Source organism: Arachis duranensis, chromosome 10 (assembly GCF_000817695.3).
Source record: "Arachis duranensis cultivar V14167 chromosome 10, aradu.V14167.gnm2.J7QH, whole genome shotgun sequence".
NCBI classification, from domain to species: domain Eukaryota; kingdom Viridiplantae; phylum Streptophyta; class Magnoliopsida; order Fabales; family Fabaceae; genus Arachis; species Arachis duranensis.
Genome location: NC_029781.3, coordinates 106037017 through 106062446, shown reverse-complemented (window position 1 = coordinate 106062446; position 25430 = coordinate 106037017). Strand labels below are relative to the sequence as shown.

The window sequence follows — 25430 nt, the reverse complement described above, 5'->3', positions numbered from 1 at the left end:
GAAATAAATACATAAAAACTTGACACACATGACAAATGTAAATAATGCAATCTCTATGTCAGAAAACATCGTACTGTCTATATTCTATAAGGCACAAAGTGGGTCAGCAACATTCATTTCACTAATTTGACTGTTATCTATCTAGTGTGCATCACTTTCTTTTCCATGCAAATGAACAGTAGCAGGGAGATACATAGAAGGAAGACAAACACATAAAGCAACTGCACTAAGGAGTTTGAAACCTTGGTTAATTAGAGTATATTAATATATATAATTAGTAATGATTAATTGATATATATGTACCAAGAACGTATTGAACATTTTTGTATTTGATTTTATTTTTCATAAATCAATTAAGATGAATAACCTATATACAAATTAAATATTATTACTGAAAAGTAAGCCAAGGCAAGCGGTTACATTATTTTTAAAATGTTCTTTAATAATTTTTTATCTTAAAAAATATTTATTTAGGCCCACAAGTCAATATCTTCATGCTTGCCAAACAAAATGATTCATGAATATGTCAACAACAACAATAATAATAAGGAAATACTATTGAAGAGCAGACACTTCATATAGCTCATAAGTAGCTAATAAGTTTCTTATCCACTATTACTGATTACCAGTATCTAATTCACTCTCCTCATTTCTTTCTAGATAATGTGCAGATAATAATAATATAAATATATTTTTGATCAAACATATGATGAAAAGTGAAAATAAATTTGTTGTATAGTCTGAAAATTATTTAATGTAAAAAAGCAAGGTTATAATTCTGAAGGTGCATAGTGGAGTAGCAATGAAAGTGGCAAATCTTTGTGGATGACGATAATGATGATATATCATCTCATGCATCGAAGGGAACTCCTCCGTCCTTCTCTATCACCCTGCAAGTCATCATGATTCATCAGAATAATAATAATAATAATAATAATAATAATAATAATAATAATAATTCAGTACTTGATACATATAACCGACAACTTAATTATATATGTATAAAGATGGATAAGATAGATACCATTTTGATGGCCCCATGAGTAGTCCAGTGAGTGAGTCATGATCAACATTGGGCTGTGCAAGCTGAAGATATGGATATGGATATGGATGAAGCTGCTGTGGTACATGTGGTGCACCAAGCTGAAGGATGGTGCCAGCAGAAGCAGAAGCTTGCTCATCATCGTAGAATGGCAACTGATGATGATGATGATGATGATCCATCACTGCTTTGTTATCACCACCGTTACTTGCTGCAGCCCTTTCAAACTCCAATACAGCAGTTTGCTGCTCCTGTTATTCCATTTATCAGTAATAATAATTAATGTGTATATATAACTATATTAACTAGTACCAAATTTATAGCTTGCTAACTTACATACCCAATTGGACAAATTGCAGTTTTCATCTTCCAAGATTCTTTCCTATATAAATTACAAGAAGCACCAGTTACAATAATAATAATAATTATATATTAAGAACGAGATGATGGAGAGATTATCAATTGATTATTTGACCTTCCTTCGCAGGTTCTCCAATTGCTGCTGCAGGAGCTCATTCTGATGCATATGGCAATAAATTATAAATGTCAAAGATTCAGTTGCAAAAGTACTTTAATTCAATTTTCACATAATAATAATTAATTAACAAGTAGCGTTTAGCAACTCAATTTTATAATGCTTTCCTTCAACATGATATATGCATTGGATTTGTAGTTACAGGGGGATCCTGAACATATATAGTGAATGGAAACTAATTTCTGACATTAGTTAACTTAATTATATAAATTATAATCAGTATTTGATCAGTGATAGAAACATTTAATTTTGTCTGAAATGTATGCACGCATATCGCAATATATACCTTATTATCTTCGGTGAGCATTTTGCAAAAAAACTCCTTATCACTTTATTTATTTATTTTCTTTGACATTAGTATGTGTATTTGCTCATTTAGGTCACCAAATTTCTGAAAACTATGTGAAGAAGAAAAAAAAAACAACTTTGAAATGCACATGTGTGTGTATATATATATACCTGACCGTTAATCATCACCAAAAAAAAAAAAGGTATATACCTGACGCTTTCGAATCCTTGCAACAGAGCTTTGAACTTCATCTTCAAGCTTAGTCAATTCTTCATATCGGAGACAAGCTATACCCTCTCCAAGGTAGCGCTGAATCCCCATCTCAAGGCTCAGATTTTGACGCCTCAGCATTGCCATCTCAGTCAATAAATCTTCCTACAAAAACGAACATGCAAATCATTCATTATACTATATGATTAGAAAGAAAACTGAGCACCTTAGTCTCATAATAAGTACCTGAAGGTGGGAATGTCCATGGCGCGTTATGCGAGTCCCTGTAGATCGTTGGTACTTTTCAATTATTTGATCCATCCTGACCAAAATATTAATTTCACGTTCATATATATATTCAAATATGATATGATAATAAGTAGATAGAATTGAGGAAAGCCCTAAGGAATATAAAAAGATTATACCTGTAGGGGTGAGAGGAGTAGTGAAAGAGCTTGCCAGTGTTGGAGAAGACGATGAGTCCGATCTGGGCGTCACAGAGGACAGAGAGCTCATTTGTCTTCTTCAGGAGTCCGTTCCTTCTCTTTGAGAACGTCACTTGCCTCGTCGTCGTGTTTTCTATCCTCTTTATCTCTATCTTTCCCCTTCCCATGTTTTATTCCACAGCTGAAAGAAAGAAGCACAGGAAGAGAGTAGATCCGAGTCAACACCTTACCTAGCTCTCCCACGATTTCCTTCTTTGCTAAGCTACTTAGGAAGCAATGCGTGAAATCAGGAAGAAACTTGCGAGATTTGAACTTGTGAGAGTGTGTGTGTGTGTGTGTGGGATATCAATTTAGTGACACGGAAAATAAATGCTTCAAGGGTAGATATGTCATTTCCTGCAAGTCATGATTATGCAATAGCAGAAACCCATATGGCCTGGCCTGATGCCGTTGCCATGCAGGTCCGAGGGGCGAAGATGATATCATATAATTCACAAATGGCAATGCATCGCATATCATCACTTCTCACTTCTCACTCTCCTGGGCTGGGGTCCCCTCTTCTTTCTACAAGTATTTTCCTTTTTTTTTAGTTATATACTCTTAATTGTCATCATAAACAATTGTCATAAAAAACAATGATTTTTATAAAAAACAATGACTTTTTTTAAACAATATAAAGTATGAACAAGGAATGTTCAACGGTATGATTATCTTAATATTAGATTTAAATAAATAATTTAAAAATATAATATATTTTTATTTTATTAAATCTATTGTTCACAGTATTTATAAAAATTATTATTTATTTATATTTTTTTATTTATAAAAAATAATTAAAAATACGATATCGTTATTATTTTTTTATTTTAAATTTTTAATATCTCGAATTTGTCATTTTTAATTTTGGAGGTAAATTTTTAAGAATTTTAATCCTTAAATTATTATTATAAGTCGCAAGAAAAATTAAAATAAAGAACATATCTAAGTGTACGCATTTAAAATAGTACATATATTATAAGATTATAATTAATGTTATGAGTTTATATTTTATGTGATTTTTTTATGTATAAATTATTTTTTATAAGATATTCTTTTTCTTCTTCATGAGATATATTGTTCATAATTTTAGATTTATATATAATTAATATTAAAATATATATTTTAATAATAAAATAATAGTTATAATATAATAATTAAATTCATAAATTTAAGTTATTAGAAATTAAAATAAATGATAAAGAGTTAATATTCTTTTTATAACATCTTTTTTAAAATTTTAAAAAACTTTTAATCATGAAATCGATTATTAAAATTTATTGTTTTAAACTTATAGAAATGGTCCAAAACACCTCATTCTTATATATGTCACATTCATTCATTAACATGGACATTAATTACTGTCCGCTCAAAAACAAAATACAGACATATTTTAACTACTATACATTTATTTGCACGGATATAATATAATAAGTTCGTCTAACACTTTCACTTTTTCGTGTTTTGTACTACTGTATCGTGCATACTGTATTCTTAAATTTAATATTACACAAGAGCTAGGGGCTTCTGGTAGCTAGTGTGGTAGTAATAATACTGTAATAGTAATAGGCTAATAGCATATAAAGATCCATTAACACTAATATAAGTATAATTAAATTACACCAAATCTCCGATTTCACGCGCAGAGAATATTTATGGTTGAATTTTACTTAAATAATAATACTTATATATTCTGTCTCTTCAATATTGATTACCCATTACTCATTACTTTACATCCCTCAATAATAAAACCAATAATTTCTAAGTTTGGCAACTCTTGTGTTTGTATTTTTTTTTTATTAATTATTATATGTATAATTTTTTTTATATTGAAAATTTTAATATTTTCTTTTAATTTATCCCTTTATGTACAACATAAATAGTTCTTATTTATTCTCTTGAAAATACTATATTTATTTTTGTTTAGGAAGAATTTTTTGTGCCTACAAAATTTTTGTCTAATTTGTCTAAAAATAAAGATAAAGTATTTTTAAATTTTATAAGAAAATGTTAATAAACACCATAAAAGACACCTTTGCTTGGTCCATGTTAATTTATCGATTGATTATTATTAATTAATTGTACATCAAGTGCAAACCTGGTTTAATTTCCTATGTGAAAGTTCTCAAAGTGGCCAGACATGGGAAAAATCAATTTGGTAGATAAATACCAAATAAAGGAGTACTTGTGATATTTTAGGAAATAAAAGAGAGAAATCATGATGCCTCGAAGAAGGAAATTAAATAAAAAATGTCTTTAAAATGTATATAAAGTTATTACATTCTACTACAAAAATTATTTATTCTAAATAAAACTCAAAAAAATTAACTTCTAATCTTCTATATATTATGTCAAATATAAAAATTAGTGCATGTTTCAATATATCTATAGATTTATTTTTAGTTAAATTCGCAGGTAACATGCATATTTTTATAATTTTTATTATTGAAGTCGGTTGTATTATTAGAATAGAGATTTTATATGAGACAAATTCTTCCAATGTAGCTACGATCATGCTAAATGATTATGTGTGGACTTTGTCAATATTAGTAAAAGGCAAGAATATTGAAGTTTACCATTGTTATGATGTCAAATTTATATTGGGACAGATGATGACAAAAAATTATTAGAGATTTCATTAACATGATCATGAAGTTGCGTGTTATTAAATGATGTCAAAGAATTACGATCCCAATGTTAGTTGCATGTTACCATTATTATCTTGTTCAGGAGAGAATTTTTATTTATAGGCTAAGAGCCATGGTCATGTTGATGAATTTCTGCATTTATGCATGGCCATGGAAGTTAGGACATCATCCGTTCATTGCTAACAATCCTATTTCCATGGCCCATATGACATCTTCGAACTTTGCAATTTACTTTATCAATGGAGTTTGGATTATATTTTGGTTTCTTTTATTTTACTACTACTGCTACGTACTGCTACTATTGATATAAAAATATTGATAGTAAAATATAAAAATAGGATGATTTGAGCTCCATGTGTAGATGCAGTGGAGTGATTCCACTTACTTCGGGTGGAGGTTTGATGTGTTGATATAGAATTACTAAGTTCGAACTATCTAAGGGTTGTTCTGGTTGAAGTTTGGAAAGTTGTAGAGATAACGATAAAAGAGAATTAGAGTAGAATCCCCTTTAACCTTGGCTCTCACCCACTAGAAAAGGTTTAAGCAGTTTCTCTGTGTTGTCCTAAAAGAGACTACTCCTATATTGGTTGATTGTTACCTTGAATTACATTTTCAACATTAGATAATGAATTCACAATGTGTAGCATTATGGTTTGAAGTCCAACTTGATGATTGTTTGGTTCCTATAAATGATTGCTTTTGTAATAGTTGTTCTTTAGTTTCCATCGTGAAAAAGTTACATGAACATGACTTGCTTTTCATTTTTTTTTTTTCTTGGTGGTGATCATAGCTATGAGGATAAGCATAGACATTTCTTTGTAATGTGCAAATTCTAGCCTTTTTATGTTAATTATTTATGTTGAGTGCATGTCTAACTATTTTTCCTTATATATTTGTGTCCATTCAACAGTCTACAAAAGCAATGCCAACACTTCAAATTCCTTCTTTGTTGCAAAAGTTTAGGCATTGAAAATTATATCAAACAATGCAACAAACTTTAAGAGATGTGGTCGAGCAGCATTCAAAAAAGCAATTTCCGCCAACCCGACCAATAGGGTAATTAAGCCATGCATCCTTCTCAACAAAGGGGTTTCTATGCAGACTAAATAGTGGCACTCAACAAGCATTTTTACTGCTTCACCGACTCAGATGGCCAGATCAGAAGGCATTGTACCTTCTTCAACTGATTCATCAACTACTATAGCGCCCCCTTTCAAACACATCAACAGTTTCTTCCATTCTTTAGTTAAACTAAATTCCAGGATACAAAATATTAATGTGACAACATTCAGGTCAACATGTCTTGTAGAGATAATAACTAACTAAACGGTTTAATATAATACATATTATCTTTTTAGCTATCACTTTGCCATGGAGATATTTTACCGAATAATTAATTTGCTCCATAAATCTTCACCCAAGAGAATTTACTTTTTTTTTCCCTCACCAAGAGAATCTAACGATCATATAAAATGTGCTAGCTATAATAAAAGAAAGAGGGGGAGGGAATGAATGATATTAAAAGGTAAAAGTGAAAGAGAATAAAACACATTTCTACTCAATAATTTGATATGTTGGGAAGTTACATGAAGAAGTCCCTTAAGCCAAAGAATATCTTTGCATATAAGCTTGATCTGATAAGTCTTTTTCTTAAATCCATTTGTTTTTGTGAAAGTAGCAAGAATAAAAACCATATTGATCCCTATCTGAGAACAAAATGGGAGCAGTGTTGTGCATACATTTGGAGATTATTTAATGATTCGCTAATTAATTTCAAGGAGCAGCATTGGAATTATTGTAAGCCCCAACAACGACATCATCAGGTATGTACTTGTTCCAAAACCAGTGGGACTTCCAAACATGGTTCATTTCTTCAACAGGGACGTTCTTAGTCTCAGGCAACAAAACGGCAATGAAAATGGTCATGACGAGCACCCAAGCAGCAAAGAAGAAAAAGAGACCAAACTTCAAGTGGCAAAGCATGCTAAGAAAGATTTGAGCGATGCCAAAGGTAAAGACCATGTTGACTGCAACATTAATAGCTTGGCCTGCAGGGCGAATTTCAAGAAAACATATTTCGTTTGGTACCAACTAACCTAGTGGCCCCCGTGACCACGCAAATGCTGCAACATATAAACATATAAACACCAACAGGATGTCTGCTTCTCCTTTGTTAAATGATCCTTGACCATTCAATCCAAACTTCATGCCGATCATGATTCTAACCACAATCTACAATCCATGCAATAATAGTCTTGCTTAGTCGCGTCATACATACATACATATACACATTTTTATATAAATTTATTTTTACCTGACAAACAAGCATTTGAATTCCACCTTCAAGAAACAAAATCCTTCTTCCAAATTTGTCTACACAGAAAATCGAGACAAGTGTAGCAAGAACATTAACACCTCCTGTGATAATTGCAGACATGAGCGAGGCATCACTGCCAAAGCCAATGGTAAAAAGTACTGGAGCATAAAACATGATTACATTAATTCCGGTGAGTTGTTGGAAGAATAGAATGAAAAAGCAAAAACTGAGTTGTGGCCTATATCTGCGTCGTATAATGTTCTTCTATGGGTTTTCCACCTTGCTATCCGCCTCACATGCATCAACAAGATCTTGATATTCCTCATCAACATTGTTAGTGCCACGGATTTTCTGCAACATTGTCTTGGCTTTTACGTGTTGTCCTCTTTCAATCAAAGAGTTTGGTGTTTCCTCTAAGCAAAGTGACCCTACACACAGCAAAATTGCTGGCACAGCTCCAACTCCCAAAGATACTCTCCACCTATTTTTATGCTTCGAAGTTGCAAAGTTGAGAAGGTTTGCACCTAGGATTCCGATTGTGATCATCATTTGAAACCCAATGTTGAGTGCTCCTCTAATTTTAGCCGGAGCCATCTTAGACAAGTAAATCGGCACAGACTATTTTCACAAGAGCAAATAAAAAACAATTATCAGTCTTAAAGAACTAAGTATTAACGGGTGTGGATTAGAAAACTTATATATTAATAATGTCGTTTCTCACCTGATTGCAATATCCAACACCAAAACCCAGAAATATTCGACCGATGATAAGCATTCCAAGGTTAATTGCGAAGCCATTCAACAGTGCTCCAATAAGGAAAAACAAGCCACCCAAAAACATGGATGACTTGCGTCCGAACCATCTTGAGGTTGTGGCAACAAAGAAAGAAGCCATTAATGCCGCAAGATATAGAGGGGAGGTGAGCAACATGAGTAGTTGGTTGTCAAATTTACAGTATTGATTAGTAGCGGAATCATCCCTCATTTGTTTATACACAGCCAGAAAGAATTGAATTAAGAATGGTTCCATAGACGTGACTCCTCCCGTGATACCAAGATCGTACCCAAAGAGAAGGCCTCCCATGGCAGCAACGACACATGTAATTAACACGAACGCGGACACCTCTCCCTAATGTTGCCGTCCACCAGTTTGGATATAGGCACCTCCTGCCATCTTTCAAACTCAGGCATCAGAGATGCTCTACTTAGTGATGATGATAATGGTTCGATAACATGTTTAATTTATAGGATATTACACTGGCAGCAACCCACTTTGGATCTCCAAAAATGTTGACAACTGACACTAAAATGACTTCACTGGTTTCTCTGTTTTGGCGATAAGCATCGACACATAGAATGGTGAATCGCTGGTGCCTTTTAAATCCTACCGAATTTTCCAAAAAGTGGTTAGTGGGTGCCAGTATCAGTTCTTTTCTTTGAATAATTGAATTGGGCCCATTGGACAGGGATTATACTGTGACTATGGAGAATGTGCTAGCACACACCTTGGCATCTCTAAAATGAGAAGATCAACTAGCCAACCACTAGTCATCTTGTCCACCCAAGCAAATTGCAGAATTAATCAGAAAAGAGAAGCTGGGCTTACTTTCTCTTCTTCAAAGCCGTCGCATTGAAGCTGCTCAGATTTAGTCATTTCTTCTTCAGAGCTTCAGCGTGGTGCTCGTCTAAACGTGCTAGCGTCGCCGTGCTCCTCCAGCATCAAGGTCGCCTTTTTATGCTGCCCATGGTTTCAAGAAATTTCAATTCAGACATAGTGAAGAGAAAATATATTCAATTGGGGTTAGAGTAGGTATGCGGGTTCGTTGTTTCTGGGCCTGGGTTTGGTTCCGACTCCGTCCAAAAAATAATAGTAATTAATTAATTAATTTTTTAATAAATAATAGTAATAACAATAATAATATGTATAATAATTATTTTCATTTGTATAAAAATTATCATACTTTATTATATCAATAATAATTTCTATAATATCTTATATATTGTCAAAATATTACAAAAATAAAATAAAATAAAATGAATATTTAAATTGGACATTCTTTCGATCAATGATGAATAAGTATTTTCACAAAAACTGCTACTCTAATTTTCGCATTAAACTATTAAAGTCATTCTTGCACGGCTAATTATTAGTTTATTAGTGTCTTGATGGAAAACTCAACTATACTTTTATATTAAACCATTGTTATATCGTTAATATTAATCAATTAGTGAATTGTAATAACTAGCATCCCAGATACTATTATTTTAACTTTTAGGTGATATAATTTACTAACATACACGTTAATATTTATTTTTTTAAATTTTAGGTGTTAATATAATTTATTAAATCAAAATATTAGGATTATCAATAATATTGAATGAACAAGTATTTTTAATAACTAAGTTCAAATATATACTATTATACATAATTGAGCATACTTAAGTGTTTCCTTTCTTCAAAGATTTCTACAGTTCAAATACTTTTTTAACAATTTTTTTTATTTTACCTTTTTAAGAACAAGAAAAGCAAGGGGAAAAAAAGACATTCTTATCATGCGAATTAGTTGTGTTTATTAGCATTTTGATTGAGGTGAATTATTTGGTGTAGAAAAGAAGTTATGTTCCACACGTATAGAAATGTGGTGGCAAAATAATTCAGTGACACCTGTCTACTTCATGAGACCAATTCTGAAAAAGCTAGTGGCAGTGTGCAAAGAAGACTGTAAAACCATGAATGTTGAGACATGTGAGTTTAGAAGATTACGAGATGAAGTATATTAATTAAGTTATATTAAGAGATCCATTATGATAGCTAATAATGGGCCTATCTGAAGTGGATTTTTTTTTTTGTTGTAAAGTATTTGTAAATGGAGTAGAAAAAATGGCTTTGGTGGTGGCTTCAGGTTTCTTCGCTGGAAATAGAAAGAGGGTAACCCAGGGGATGAACTTAACGGAGGGGAAATAAAAACTCTAGATAGAGAGAAGAACTTGCTCCTCCTCAGACGGCGCTAGAGGGAGGTTGAGTTTCCCTGGGTGGTGGCTCCACACGTGTTGGGGGAGATTGGTCGGCTTCACTAGAGAGTGCCCTGTGCTGCGGGTGGAACGGTGTCGATGCGCAAAAAACGGAGCACCGAAGCTGGGCAAGACTGCCATCGATTACAATCTGCCGATGGAGGTATACATCGTATATTTTCCAGATGAAACTATTATGCCATAAGGTTTTTTTGTCTCTAAAATGTGGGTATGCTCATGTTTGGGTGAAGACGTGATGTGCTTCCTAAGAAAATGCTAGAGTTTTGATTCTATATATCTTTGTAGAACTGTGTTCATAATTTTTTATCCCAACAAATTTGTCCCTAAAGTTTGCAATTGTAATAACAGAAGTTAGTTTAAACAGCATTCCATTTCAATTTCAATGGTAACTTAATTTAAATAGTTCGCACAATTTTAGCAAGCAAGGGTGTTATTAATTGCTAATTTGCAATGTTAATATGCCAAAGTAGTTTGATTACATGTATAGTCTCCTGCTAAATACTTTGAAACAGATTTTGAGAATGAGTTTATCTGCGTTTGCAAAATGTTTTTATGGAAGTTGTTCACCCGTAAGATGATCGTGTTGGACATGTAGTTGATTAAGAACCCCAAATCCGAAAGAAAAAGGACAAATTTTAATTGCTACAACCAATATGGTTCCCTTTTGCTTATTTTTTGTTATAGATTTAACATTATCTATATATATGATCTTTGACTTTCTATTGCCTTGTAGATGTGCAAGGAAATTGACGAGGTTGGTTAATTTTCTATATAGCCCAGATCGCTGTTTTGTTCTTCACGCCACCTTCTTGGGTCATCCTTGACTGCTTCTATCACAGAATCTGCCATATCTGCATTCTTCAGAGCCTTATATGTTGCAACCTTAATTTCTGTAATTGCTTTCATGTTAGCTTCTATTTTTTTGTCCACCTCTATTTTCGTTTCTTTGACTGCTTCCACCTGAGCGTGAGCAGCAGCTTGTGTATTCTAAAAGTATGTTGAACAACTAGTTCTACAATCACATTCAAGGCCACTATAGTCAGTGTAAGAAACATGTTAATTCTTTTCACAACCAAATGGTAAAATGATTTCTTTTAAAGGAAAAAAGGAAAAAAAGATGACATCTGCCAGAAAAAATAATAATCTGTATTTGTCAAGCGTTTTGTTTGTATTTCCTTATTTTACTAAAATGTCTTATCTCAATTTTTTTTTATATTTCCATATCGCCCGCTTGGTCTTGGTGAAGACGCGATAGAAATGACGCAAAGCGGGAATGTGAGGTCGAAACCTCTACTGGACCCTGCCGACGTAATTAGGGAGGTAATCACGACTTCCAAACTGTACTATCGTGTGTTCGGCATGTTTTGTCAGTCATTAATTAGGGTGTAGTGCAAAAATTAGATTAATTTAGTTTTGTCTCTGTGTAGGTCATGGAACTGCTTCGCAACCTCAGCTAGCGTTTTGTCGAATATGTTTCTGAAAATATGTTGTCTGGGAATAGTATATAGTCACTTTGCATGAATATCGTATTTGTAAAGGGAAGTCAAATGTTTTAAGATGACACTTTGCATGTATCTATACCTGGATGATAGGGGGATTAACGGTTTAGGGTTTACTATTGTGAATGAGTGTTATGCTGTGCTATTTTTTATTTCAATCAGGTTGAATAGTTCCTTCTTGATATGCAGTAGGAGTGTGTTTTTTACGTAAGCTGGACTGAGAATCAACGGCCTTGAGGCCCATTAACTATATGGGTGAGATGTTATTGGATTGAGGAATGAAAATGTCACTGTGGTTGATGAAACATAGCAACAAGGGGAATGAATTTCTTGTGCTAACAAATTATAGGTCGTATGACTTCCATCCCAACTGCATCATCATCCTATTAACACTAGAATGTTGTGAGCATGAGTAAATTAGTTAACCCAACGTACATGTATATAGATGGTAGAATATAAGAATGGTCTAATTATAATTCGTACGGCATGGTTCTACATTGGCAACCCTCCCATTTGTTATGTTTTTTTATTTAGATACTAAAAAGTGGAATGTCTCAATGAAATGATTGTAAATCAACGTCCTGGGTGTTGGAAAATGACCTAGGAATATACCCGTTAAATTTAAGTGTTGAGTAATTATTGTCTCTCATTACGTTTCTTCTAGCCACATCATACCGTGACTTGGTTTAATTCAGAATTTTTATTTTTTTTTGGCATGATGCTCTCGTTACGTTCCTTCTAGCAACTTTCTCAATAATGGCGTTAGATAAAGAAACAGCCTGTGTTGAGAGATAGGTAGAGCGATACGGGGGAAGCGAGAGAGACACGAGAAGAGATGGAAGAGAGGGGAGCCAGGAAGAGTGCGACAGATATAACATAGAGATTAAGTACTTATAATAATTAAGATTATTTTAGTTACTATTTCTTTTACAACAATATTATTTAAATTTATGAATTTAAAAATAATTTACTATTAAAAAATATTAGTATTAAAAAAGTTATAATATAGTTAGCATTTTTAAATTTGTAATGACTAATTTTATAATGTGGTTAGCATTTTTAAATTTTATAGATAAAAATAAATAACCTAACCAAAAGTTATTTTTAAATGTGTAAAAATTAAATTTATTTTTTTACCTAAACAAATTTATCTAATTATAATTTAGCATAACAATATACATAATATTTAATAACGATTTAATATAATTAATTATAATTATCATAACAATATACATAATATTTTTTTTGGACATAAGACAAGTCCATGTTAGGTATCTGGTGCACAAAATTGTGATCTCTAAAACGGCGCCAAAAACTTGGTACGCACGATTGTAATCTCAACTCTTTTTCACAACTCCGCACAACTAACCAGCAAGTGCACTGGGTCGTCCAAGTAATAAACCTTACGTGAGTAAGGGTCGATCCCATGAAGATTGTCGGCTTGAAGCAAGCTATGGTCATCTTGCAAATCTCAGTCAGGCAGATTCAAATGGTTATGGAATTTTGATAATTAAAATATAATTAAAATAGAAAATAAGATAGAAATACTTATGTAATTCATTGGTGGGATTTCAGATAAGCGTATGAAGATGCTTTGTTCCTTCTGAACCTCTACTTTTCTATTGCCTTCATCCAATCATTCATACTCCTTTCCATGGCAAGCTGTATGTTGGGGGATCACCGTTGTCAATGGCTATTGTCCTTCCTCTTAGTGAAAATGGTCCAAATGCGCTGTCACCGCATGGCTAATCATCTGTCGGTTCTCACTCATGTTGGAATAAGATCAATTGATCCTTTTGCGTCTGTCACTACACCCAACACTCGCGAGTTTGAAACTCGTCACAGTCATCCCATCCCAAATCCTACTCGGAATACCACAGACAAGGTTTAGACTTTCCGGATCTTAAGAATGGCTGCCAATAATTCTAGCTTATACCACGAAGACTCTGATCGTAAATCAGGAGGCTAAGAGATACACATTCAAGCTTGTTTTCATGTAGAACGGAAGTGTTTGTCAAGCACGCGTTCATAAGTGAGAATGGTGATGAGTGTCACATAATCATCACATTCATCATGTTCTTGGGTGCGAATGAATATCTTAGAATAAGAATAGGCTTGAATTGAATAGAAAAACAATAGTACTTTGCATTAATTCATGAGGAACAGCAGAGCTCCACACCTTAATCTATGGGGTGTAGAAACTCCACCGTTGAAAATACATAAGTGAAAATAGTCTCAGCATGGCCGAATAGCCAACCTCTCAGGGTCTAAAGAAAACGTCCAAAGATGTAAAATAAATCACTAAAAAGTAGTTTTTATACTAAACTAGTAGCTAGGGTTATAGAAAATAAGTAATTGATGCAGAAATCCACTTCCGGGCCCACTTGGTGTGTGCTTGGGCTGAGCATTGAAGCTTTCATGTGTAGAGACTCTTCTTGGAGTTAAACGCCAGGTTGCAGCCTGTTTGTGGCGTTTAGCTCTGGTTTATAACTTGTTTCTGGCGTTTAACTTCAGAATAGGGCAGAAAGTTGGCGTTTGAACACCAGTTTGCGTCATCAAAACTCGGGCAAAATATATACTATTGGAAAAGTTTCACATGTGCCAGCCGCTTTATTGGCATAGCAATGTGCCAGGTACGGTTCAGTAACCCATAAGATTTTTGTCGTGTTATTAGGTGTGTAATGTCGTTAATGTCCATGAAATGAGAGTAAAAAATCGACAAAGGACAGCTCATGGGTGCGGCTTTGTGGACAACTGAAGAACTACTATAGTAAACCAGCTGGGAGCTGATGACCTATTGGAATACAAGCCTGAAAACATAATGGACAAGTAATGAAAATTGGATAAAAATTTGCAATTTGATGTGGCTGAAGTTACTTAAAAAGACTTGACCAAAATAAAAAAGGCTGTAAAGGGTTTATTAATTAAAAGAAATAAATAATATTGTTGTAATATTATAAAATTGAATAATTTTTAATAGAATAATCATTAAATTAAATTTGTTATTGTTAATTATATTTATTTTACATTCAAATAAAATAAAATACGTGATAAAAATGTATTTATTATATATTTGTGTATATTACACGCAAAAAATATTTTATAAAGATAAATAATTAACTACTATATATATATATGTTATTTTATTCAATTTTTTAATAAAATTATTATTAACTGAATAATCAAATTTAGTATTATCAAAATTAATATTAATATACAAGTTTATAATTTACATGAATTTAAGTCGAATATGAAGTACATGGATACAAAAATAAATTTATGTAAATGAACATTTCTTTATTTGAATAAAATATTTTTTCACTTCAAAATACTCATTTTATCTTAACATGCATTGTCTGTATTATTTTATTTTATTTTTATATCTTTAATAAATATTCTCTTAACAATGAATAATATTAATAATTTAAAATTATTATTGTTCCGGCCCGGCCCAACTGGGTCATCATCCAACACGACCCGATCAACCGACCTAGTTGACCCCCGCATCCGGGTTGCGACTCGGACACTTACCTCCTGGCAGCCAGCTGTGGTAGCTGTGAAAGGAAGTTTTCAGGAAGGAGACCTCTCCTGTGAGCCCGTCCTACTGACCAGGTATATATGGGAAGGGTCCTACCCTTCCCCAAAGGTACGTCACTAGCACCTTTGCTCCTGCCACCATTTGAATCATTTTTGACTTGGGCGTCGGAGAGTCATTGCAGGTGCCCCCCTTCACTTCACATCAGCTCGAGAGGTCATTTACCCCCACGTCTGACTCACCAGGCGCAGATCCAGATCGATTCCCACCGTTTTCCACGAAGAGCATTTCCGACCCGTCCGATACCCGAAGAGCCGAATATTGGCGCCGTCTGTGGGGACCGGCCGGAATGGATTTTCTATTGGATCCTGTGGAGGCCGACGACAGGGCCGAACCACGCGGGGGAGAAGTCGCACCCCGAAGCGGCAGGGGAGCCTCTGTGGTCTCCTCCCGAGAACGTACAAGGTCCCCCCGTAGCGGCCTGAGCCACCCTCGCGCTCCCAGGAGAGGCGCTCCTTTGGAGGAACAGGCAGCGACAGCGCTAGAATAATGTAGGAGCTGCGACACAGGGTGCAGAACTTGGAACGCAAGCTGGCAAGCCGGGAGCACTACCAACCAGCCCATAGACAAGATCGCTCTCGATCTCCTCAAAGGAGAGGGAGAAGTCCACGAAGAAGTCGTTCCAGACACACACCGAATCCTCGATCAGAATCGAAAAGTCAAGGGAAAAGCAGGGAGGCGCTAAGAAGACCGTATCCCGGGACTGATCACCCGAGAACCACAAAAGTAGAAAACGCTACAATAGACGGCTACTAAAACGGTAAAAGCCACGACCTGGCTTCGTCAGTTACCAATAAAACGGTAAATAAGTATGAGCGAATAACTAACTACCAACTAAACGGTAAGAAAACATCAAGCAAATTAATTACCGACAAAATGGTAAAACAGACAGTTTGTTGCACGCCGACAAAACGGCAAACAAGTTCGCTAAAACTACTAAAGTGTTCAAAGAGGTACAAATTACAAGATTCGAACAAAATACAACAAGTGAGATTTCATCACTTCTTCGGGATATCCACAATTTTGCCATCGTTGATGGTCTTGAAAACGCTAACGGCAGAGGTGTTAAAGTTGGGAGCTAGCAGCTTCACCTGGGCCTTGATAGCGTCCTCGGTCACCAGGATGGCACTCTTACCCTGCTTCACAGTCTCTTTGTACTTCTTCTTCAAATCAGCTGCTTCAGTCTTGACCGCGATTGCCAAAGAAAGAGCCTTATCACGCTCTTTCTCGAGCTCCTTCACCCGACCTTGAGCAGCGCTGAGCTGAGCCTCCAAGGAGATCTCCTGCTTGGTAAGTCGCGCCACGACAGCATCGGAGGTCTTGATCTGCTTCTTGGTGTCAGCTAGCTGTGTCTGAAGAGACTTGACCTCATCTTTGTACTGAGCATTAGCCTTGATGGAGGATTGAAGCTTGTTCTTCAGCGACCGTGTCCCTACCAAGGCGGATTCCGCTTTTCTCGCTACGGTGGCTCCCCGGAACAAAGTACGGTACATCCATCTAGCCTGCGAGGCGAGATCCCCACCAGGAAAAAAGTCTTCCGTGCCGAAAAGCAGCTGAGAATCAATAAAATTTGCGGCATCGAATTACTATGGATAGCATGTGTGTGTAGTTCGAATCACCCTGATTCGAATTACTGTGTGTGTAATTCGAATCAATCTGATTCGAATTAGTGCTTGTGTGCGTGCGTGTGTAATTCGAATTATATAGAAACGTGCTCTTTGTTGAACCCTGTAATGATTATCTCTTTGGTGAAATCACGTAAATTTTTTCCTACCATAGTTTATATGGGTGATTTATCCTCATTTTTAAGTTAAATTATATAAAGATATAATAAAAAAATGACACAATAAAATACATAAATTTATTTGAAAATTACAGAAATTATTTTAAATTGTACAAAAGGGCAGAAAAAAGACACCAAAGGATAATAAATTTATGGCTAAATAATGATTTGTATTGGTAAGCCACTCACATTAGAATAAACTTTGGATGACCGAGAGCTGATGGGCTATGTAAATTAAATCAGGTGTATATGTACATAGAATTTATTGGTTTGTAAATGAGAAAATAATTAAATAATAAAGTAGGCTGAGTTATTTTTTATTAACATTGATGCATGCTAAAAAAAATATAATTTTTTAATTAGTGTTCTAATACATTATAATGACCCAAAAAAATACATATGTTATAAATAATAAATTGAGAATAATATAGTAAATTCGTTTTTTAAATGTTTTGGTCGAAAAGTTTAATTTTCAACAAATTTTAATTATTAAATCAGTTATTAAACGTATTACACAAATTAATTTTCATGTTAAATTCTACAAAAAATAGACAAATTAACCTTTATTATTATTTAAAATAAAAACTAGTGTATGTTCCCGTGTCCTACACGGAATAATACATAAAATTATATAAATTTTTTATTAAATTTAAATAAAAAATGTACATAGTAATTATTATTATAAATATTTTACAATTTAAAAATATTAAAAATAATTAATATTTATTTTAATCAATTTAAATTTATTAAATGGTCATTTCATTTACCCGCTTAAGTAAGTATTTGGAGTTTGAATCTCGCCTTGTGTGTATTATAATCCATTTGTTAGCGACAGACCCTTAATAAATAGAGCATCAATATGTGGTAGATTAATTTTCGACTTGCCAATTTAAAAAATCCATAGAAAAAAATTGTATTTGTCTTTAAAATAGATTAATTTTTCATTAATAAAAATACTTATGAATTTTTGTCTTTGTTGAAATTTACTTGGGACAATTTTATTTATTGCTATCGTATTCATTCTTGAAATCAAAACAATATGATCAACATTGTTACTTGTTAAAACTTCACATTTTATGAAATAATTTTTAAATTTTCAAATTCATAAACTTATGTCATTACAAAAGTTATTAGATTGATTAATATTTCTTGATAACATGGTGTACCGAAACACCATCGTTGAGTATTAGTTAGTGTAAAAATAAACCAATAACAACTTTTATTATTCAATATATAATTTATTCTATTGAAAAATAAATTAATATTTTCTAAACTTGTAAATACATTTTCTTCTAATTTCGTACACCATTTTATTTGACAATATTTACCATTAAAAAATAGCAAATGACCATACTATCCTACAATATATATGATGTACAAAGTAATTTCTTATTTTGAAATAAATTATAGTTAGTGAGATAAAATTTAAAATATTTTTTTAATTTTCTTACTCAAATTTAATTTTAAATTTAGAATTGATTAACAACTCATCTCTTTTTAATTTTAATAAAAAAATAATTTGGTTAGATGCAAAATATTCAACAATTAATAATTTCAATCATTTAAATTTTAATTACCAAAAATTGGATTTAAAATTAATTATAAACTCAATAATCGATAATATATATATTATATTAGTACGTAAATAATAATATCCAATGTATTGATTATTTTTTTTTTACAGAATTAATGTATAATCTATTGAGAATTGTTTTATTATCCAATTTTTTTTATAAATTTTATTTGTAATATGTGATAATAGTGATCTTATTTTTTATTATTATTTAAGAAATTCTTCATATTTATTAAATATTAAGATGAAAAAATTGTTCAATAAATTATACAAATAGTCATTACAGAAAAGAAAAAAAATTATATATCATATATAATAATTCTTGATATATATAGTTTGATACACAAAATATTTCTGAAACACATCCAAAATCATAAATCAGAAATTTAAATTTAAACGTTAAATATAAAATTAATTTTTTATATCTTATTCAATAAAAAGTTAAAAATTCATCTAATATTTCTTTTTTTTTATTATTTGTTGGATTTTATCGTTACTTATTTGAACATTAACGCTTTTCAATTATTACACATCTAAAACTATTGACTTATATACAAAATATGTTTGAAACACATCCAAAATCATAAATCTAAAATTTAAATTTAAACATTAAAAATAAAACTTTTTTTTATATCTTATTCGATAAAAACACATCTAATATTTCTTATTTTCTGTTAACGTTTTTAAAATTATTAAAATGAATAATTAAGCTAAGATTTTTAGATCTTATTCAATAAAAGTATATCTAACATAGAGTAAAGTATCATTTTTGTCCCAAACATTTGGAATAAGTTTTAAAGTTGTCCATAACATTTCAATAGTCCTATTTAAGTCCATAACCTTTTAAAATTGACTCAATGTTGTTTTGCAGTTAAGGATCCGTTAATAGAATTGATGGCGGGACAAAATTGAAACGATTTTGAAATGTTACGGACTTAAATAGGACGAAAATGTTGGGGACAAAAAAGATACATAGAAATAAAATTTGGTTTTATGCTTTAATAATATCAATTTTTTACTATATATAGTATTCAATTATTTTTTAATCACATCTAAGTAAATTACACTTAATCACACTACTTTCATTCAAAATAAATTTATAAAAATATACAAAAAAAGATAATATAAAAAATATAAAATTTAAAAAAAATTATTTAGAATGAAAGTAGTGTGATTAAGTATAATTTACTTAGATGTGATTAAAAAATAATTGAATATTATATACAGTAAAAAATTAATATTATTAAAGGATAAAATAAAAATTTATTTCTATGTATTGTTTTTGTCCCCAATGTTTTCGTTCTATTTAAGTCCCTAACGTTTCAAGATCGTCTCAATTTTGTCATGCCGTCAATTCTGTTAACGGATCTCTAATGGTAGGACAACATTGAGCCAAATTTAAAATGTTATGGATTTAAACAGGACGATTGAAATGTTATGAATAACTTTGGAACTTCCCCCAAACATTTGGGAGAAAAATGATACTTTACTTTCTAACATATTAGTTCAAAATATGATCTCTTCTAGAGATTTTAGATGTGTGGGTTAATAATTAAAACTCTTAAAATTTATTTTTTGTTAAAATTGAAATCTTCAATTTTATCGAATTTAATTTTTGAATGTGTATTTTAAATGATAATATGTTAATAATTAAAAAAAACTAAAACTGAAATAGAAATTTCAAATTTTAAATTTTAATTTTATTTAGTTTATATTTTGAATGTGTATTTAATTTTAAAAAAGTACTAAATTTTTTCAAATGTATTTATTTTAAAATTTTTTAATTATTATAATAAAAAACTGAATAAAAAATCACTTTTAAACGATATCTAAGTCCGTACTATATTTTTTCTCGACCCACATTTTTTATCTTTACACTGACTTTAGCCCACACAACCCGACAAAAATATGGGCCCACTATTTTCATCGGCTGCAAGTTCCAGCCGACAAATTTTCTCTCAAACTTGGCTAAGGAAAAGGACAAAAATGAATGCAATTGTCCATAATGTCATTCTTATAAACATAAAATGGGTTAAGGAAACGACCCGTGCTAGAATCTGCCTACACTCTCTCTCTCAATGGTCTACTGTATTACTTAATCACACATCTGCACCATTTGAATATTATATTATAAATCTCAACGTCTCTCCATGGTACTGCAGCATGGAACAACAATGTGCCAGTTAAAGTGATTGGATCATTTGAAAACTTTTCTATACTATTATATATTGTTGGAAAGCTCTAGATGTCTACTTTCCAACACAATTGAGAGCACACCAATTGGATTTCTGTAGCTCCAGAAAATCCATTTTTGTTAGTCCTTTTTCGGTCTCTGAATCAGATTTTTGCTAAAGTCCCTCAATTTCAGGCAGAAAATATCTGAAATCACAAAAAAAAAATACACAAACTCATAGTAAAGTCCAGAAATGTAAATTTTGAATAAAAACTAACAAAAATATACTAAAAAGTAATTAAAACATATTGAAAACTACCTAAAAATAATGCTAAAAAGCGTATAAATTATCCGCTCATCAGTATCCCCATTATTACTATTATTTTTTGGACGGGGTCGAAACCAAACCCATGCCCAGAAACAAAAAAGAAGGTAAGCCCAGCTTCTCTTTTCTGATTAATTCTGCAATTTCCTTGGGTGGACAAGATGACTAGTTGATCTTGTCATTTTAGAGATGCCAGGGTGTGTGCTAACACATTCCCCATAGTCACAGTGTCATCCCTGTCCAACGGGCTCAATTCAATTTTTCAAAGAAAAGAACTGATACTACACCCACTAACCACTTGTCAAAAAATTCGGTAGGATTTAAAAGGCATCAGCGATTCACCCTTCTCGGTGACGATGCTTATCGCCAAAACAGAAAAACCAGTAACAGTAATTGGAAGCCATTTTAGTGTCAGTTGTCAACATTTTTAGAAATTCAAAGTGGGTTGCTGCCAATGTAATATACTATAAATTAAACATGTTATCGAACGATTATCATCATCACTAAGTAGAACATCTCTGGTGCTTGAGTTTGAAAGATGACAGGATGTGCCTATGTTCAACTGGTGGACGGCAACATCAGGAAGAGGTGACCGCGTTCGTGTTAATTATATGTGTCATTGCTGCCATGGGAGGCCTTCTCTTTGGATACGATCTTGGTATCATGGGAGGAGTCACGTCTATGGAACCATTCTTGGTTCAATTCTTTTCGACTGTGTATAAACAAATGATGGATGATTCCGCTACCAATCAATACTGTAAATTTGACAAATAATTACTCACGTTGTTCACCTCCTCTCTATATCTTCTGGTTGAATTCCATTAATGCCGCAAGATATAAAGAGGAGATGAACAACGTGAGTTGTTGGTTGTCAAATTTACAGTATTGATTGGTAACGGAATCATCCATCATTTGTTTATACACAGCCGAAAAGAATTGAACCAAGAATGGTTCTATAGACGTAACTCCTCCCGTGATACCAAGATCGTATCCAAAGAGAAGAGAAGGTCTCCCATGGCAACAACGACACATGTAATTAACACGAACGTGGTCACCTCTCCCTGATGTTGCCGTCCACCAGTTTGAACATAGGCACCCCCTACCATCTTTCAAACTCAGGCACCGGAGATGTTCTACTTAATGATGATGATAATGGTTCGATAACATGTTTAATTTATAAGATATTACACTGGCAGCAACCCACTTTAGATTTTCAAAAATGTTGACAACTGACACTAAAATGACTTCCAATTACTGTCACTGATTTCTCTGTTTTAGCGATAAACATCAACACCGAGAAGAGTGAATCGCTGGTACCTTTTAAATCCTACTGAATTTTTCGAAGAGTGGTTAGTGGGCGTCAGTATTAATTCTTTTCTTTGAAAAATTAAATTGACACTGTGACTATGAAGAATGTGCTAGCACACACCCTGACATCTCTAAAATGACAAGATCAACTAGTCAACCACTAGTCATCTTATCCACCCAAGCAAATTGCATAATTAATCAGAAAGGAGAAGCTGGCTTACCTTCTCTTCTTCAAAGCCGTCGCTTCTCTTCTTCAAAGCCGTCGCATTGAAGCTGCTTAGATTTAGCCATTTCTTCTTCAAGACTTCAGCGTCGTACTCGTCTAAGTGTGCTAGTGTCGCCGTGCTCCTCCAGCATCGAGGTCGCCTACTTATGCTGCCCATGGTTTCAAGGAATTTCAATTCAGACACAAGGGAGGAAAAATAGTACATTCAATTGGGGGTTAGAGTAGGTATGCGGGTTCGTTGTTTCTGGGCCTGTTTGGTTCCGGTTCGAACCCTTGCAACAGAGCTTTGAACTTCATCTTCAAGCTGAGTCAATTCTTCATATTGGAGACAAGCTATGCCCTCTCCAAGGTAGCGCTGAATCCCCATCTCAAGGCTCAGATTTTGATGCCTCAACATTGCCATCTCAGTCAATAAATCTTCCTACAAAATTGATGATATTATTAAAACTATAACTTTTATGCAAATTATTCATTATACTATATGATTAGAAAGAAAATTGAGCACCTTAATTAGTCTCATATAAGTACCTGATGGTGGGAATGTCCATGGGGCGTTATGCGAGTCCCTGTAGATCGTTGGTACTTTTCAATTATTTGATCCATCCTGGCCAAAATCTTAATTTGACGTTCATATATATATTTAAATATGATAGGATAAGTAGATAGAATTGAGGAAAGCCTTAAGAAATATAAAAAGGTTATACCTGTAGGGGTGAGAGAAGTAGCGAAAGAGCTTGCCAGTGTTGGAGAAGACGATGAGTCCGATCTGGGCGTCACAGAGGACAGAGAGCTCATTGGTCTTCTTCAGGAGTCCGTTCCTTCTCTTTGAGAATGTCACTTGCCTCGTCGTCGTGTTTTCTATCCTCTTTATCTCTATCTTTCCCCTTCCCATGTTTTCTTCCACAGCTGAAAGAAATAAGAAGGAGCCAGGAAGAGAGTAGATCCGAGTCAACACCTCACCTAACCAGATCTCCCACGATTTCCTTCTTTGCTAAGCTACTTAGGAAGCAATGCGTGAAATTAGGAAGAAACTTATGAGATTTGAACTTGTGAGAGTGAGTGTGTGTGTGTGTGGGATATCAATTTAATGACTCGGAAAATAAATGCTTCAAGGGTAGATATGTCATTTCTTGCAAGTCATGATTATGCAATAGCAGAAACCCATATGGCCTAGCCTGATGCCGTTGCCACGCAGGTCCGAGGGCCGAAGATGATATCATATAATTCACAAATGGCAATGCATCGCATATCATCGCTTCTCAGTTCTCACTCTTCCGGGCTAGGGTCGCCTCTTCTTTCTATAAAGAGTTTTTTTTTTAATTATATACTCTTAATTGTCATCATAAATAAAATCAAACTGCCTTTTTTCGGTTATATATATATATGTGTTTAAAAGTGTTTTTATTGTTCTTAATTTAAGAGTTATCTGTTCTCTCAACAAATTTATAAAAAGCAATTGAAAATATGATATCATTATCATCTTCTTATTTTTTGAGTTTTTAATATTTTGAATTCGTCATTTTTAATTGTGGAGGTATATTTTTAAGGATTTTGATGTTCAAGTTATTATGAGTCATGAGAAAAATAAAAATAAAAATTATAATAATTTAGATTTATATATAATTAATATTATATATTTATTTTAATAGTAAAATGATAATTATAATATAATAATTAAATTCGTAAAATTAAATTATTAGATATTAAAATAAATGATAAAGAGTTAATAATATTCTTTCTATAACATCTTTTTTAAAATTTTAAAAAACTCTTAATCATGAAATCGATTATTAAAATTTATTAAGTTTTAAACTTATAGAAATGGTCCAAAACACCGTCATTCTTATATATATATCACATTCATTCATTACCATGGACATTAATTAGTCCGCTCAAAAACAAAATACTGACATATTTTAACTACTATACATTTATTTGCACGGATATAATAAGTTCGTCTAACACTATCATTTTCTCGTGTTTTGTACTAGTGTATCCTGCTGTATTCTTAAATTAATTTACACAAGAGCTAGGGTAGGGTGTCAAAATTTTTAGAAGCGCAAAAATTTCTATGAAGACGGTCCCGAATGAAGATTTGAAGGTGAAAATTTTTTTTCGTGGAGATGAGAATGGAGACTAAAATCCCTCCTAGACAGACACCGGATCTGAGCAAAAATTTCTGTCTCATCTCCAATAATTTTTTGAATTCTTGAATTTATTTAAATATTTTTAATTTATTTTTAATATAGGAACTTTTTAGTAATTTCACCTATTAAAAATCCTAACTGTATCTTATTGAACGTCTTCCATTCTCTCCTACTACTTCACTTAGCGCCGTTTCGAAGTCCCAACTCTCCACACAAGTTCAAAACTTTTAATCCCCATAGTTGTG

The 25430-nt window shown here is 32.8% G+C and overlaps 2 protein-coding genes and 1 pseudogene across 3 annotated transcripts; all 3 read right to left on the bottom strand.

Moving 5' to 3' along the window:
* Positions 1 to 482: 482 nt before the first annotated feature.
* On the bottom strand, positions 483 to 24281 carry LOC107471830 (MADS-box protein GGM13). Of its 2 annotated transcripts, XM_052255347.1 has the most exons (8): positions 23999 to 24281; positions 2502 to 2752; positions 2323 to 2398; positions 2077 to 2241; positions 1518 to 1559; positions 1383 to 1424; positions 1025 to 1293; positions 483 to 890 (listed from the first exon to the last, which is right to left on the bottom strand). In XM_052255347.1, the coding sequence occupies exons 2-8, from the start codon at positions 2687 to 2689 to the stop codon at positions 851 to 853; spliced, it is 822 nt and encodes a 273-aa protein (XP_052111307.1). In that variant the 5' UTR covers positions 2690 to 2752; positions 23999 to 24281; the 3' UTR covers positions 483 to 850. The 2 variants fall into 2 exon arrangements, with proteins under 2 accessions (XP_052111307.1, XP_015946812.1); XM_016091326.3 differs by lacking the exon at positions 23999 to 24281 and having other exon boundaries at positions 2502 to 3036.
* On the bottom strand, positions 6956 to 23040 carry LOC107471829 (sugar transport protein 10-like; annotated as a pseudogene).
* On the bottom strand, positions 21418 to 24094 carry LOC127742672 (MADS-box protein FBP24-like). Its single transcript, XM_052255348.1, has 3 exons — positions 23743 to 24094; positions 23567 to 23642; positions 21418 to 23459 (listed from the first exon to the last, which is right to left on the bottom strand). The coding sequence occupies exons 1-3, from the start codon at positions 23928 to 23930 to the stop codon at positions 23244 to 23246; spliced, it is 480 nt and encodes a 159-aa protein (XP_052111308.1). The 5' UTR covers positions 23931 to 24094; the 3' UTR covers positions 21418 to 23243.
* Positions 24282 to 25430: the final 1149 nt, after the last annotated feature.

What these genes read in the sequence shown, in the direction of transcription:
- LOC107471830 (XM_052255347.1), bottom strand. Translation starts at nt 2,689, where the DNA reads ATGGGAAGGGGAAAGATAGAGATAAAGAGGATAGAAAACACGACGACG. An exon ending in TACTCCTCTCACCCCTACAG is followed by an intron (nt 2,399 to 2,501) that starts GTATAATCTTTT and finishes TATTTTGGTCAG; the next exon opens with GATGGATCAAATAATTGAAA. An exon ending in ATGGACATTCCCACCTTCAG is followed by an intron (nt 2,242 to 2,322) that starts GTACTTATTATG and finishes TCGTTTTTGTAG; the next exon opens with GAAGATTTATTGACTGAGAT.
- LOC127742672 (XM_052255348.1), bottom strand. Translation starts at nt 23,930, where the DNA reads ATGGGAAGGGGAAAGATAGAGATAAAGAGGATAGAAAACACGACGACG. An exon ending in TACTTCTCTCACCCCTACAG is followed by an intron (nt 23,643 to 23,742) that starts GTATAACCTTTT and finishes GATTTTGGCCAG; the next exon opens with GATGGATCAAATAATTGAAA. An exon ending in ATGGACATTCCCACCATCAG is followed by an intron (nt 23,460 to 23,566) that starts GTACTTATATGA and finishes TCAATTTTGTAG; the next exon opens with GAAGATTTATTGACTGAGAT.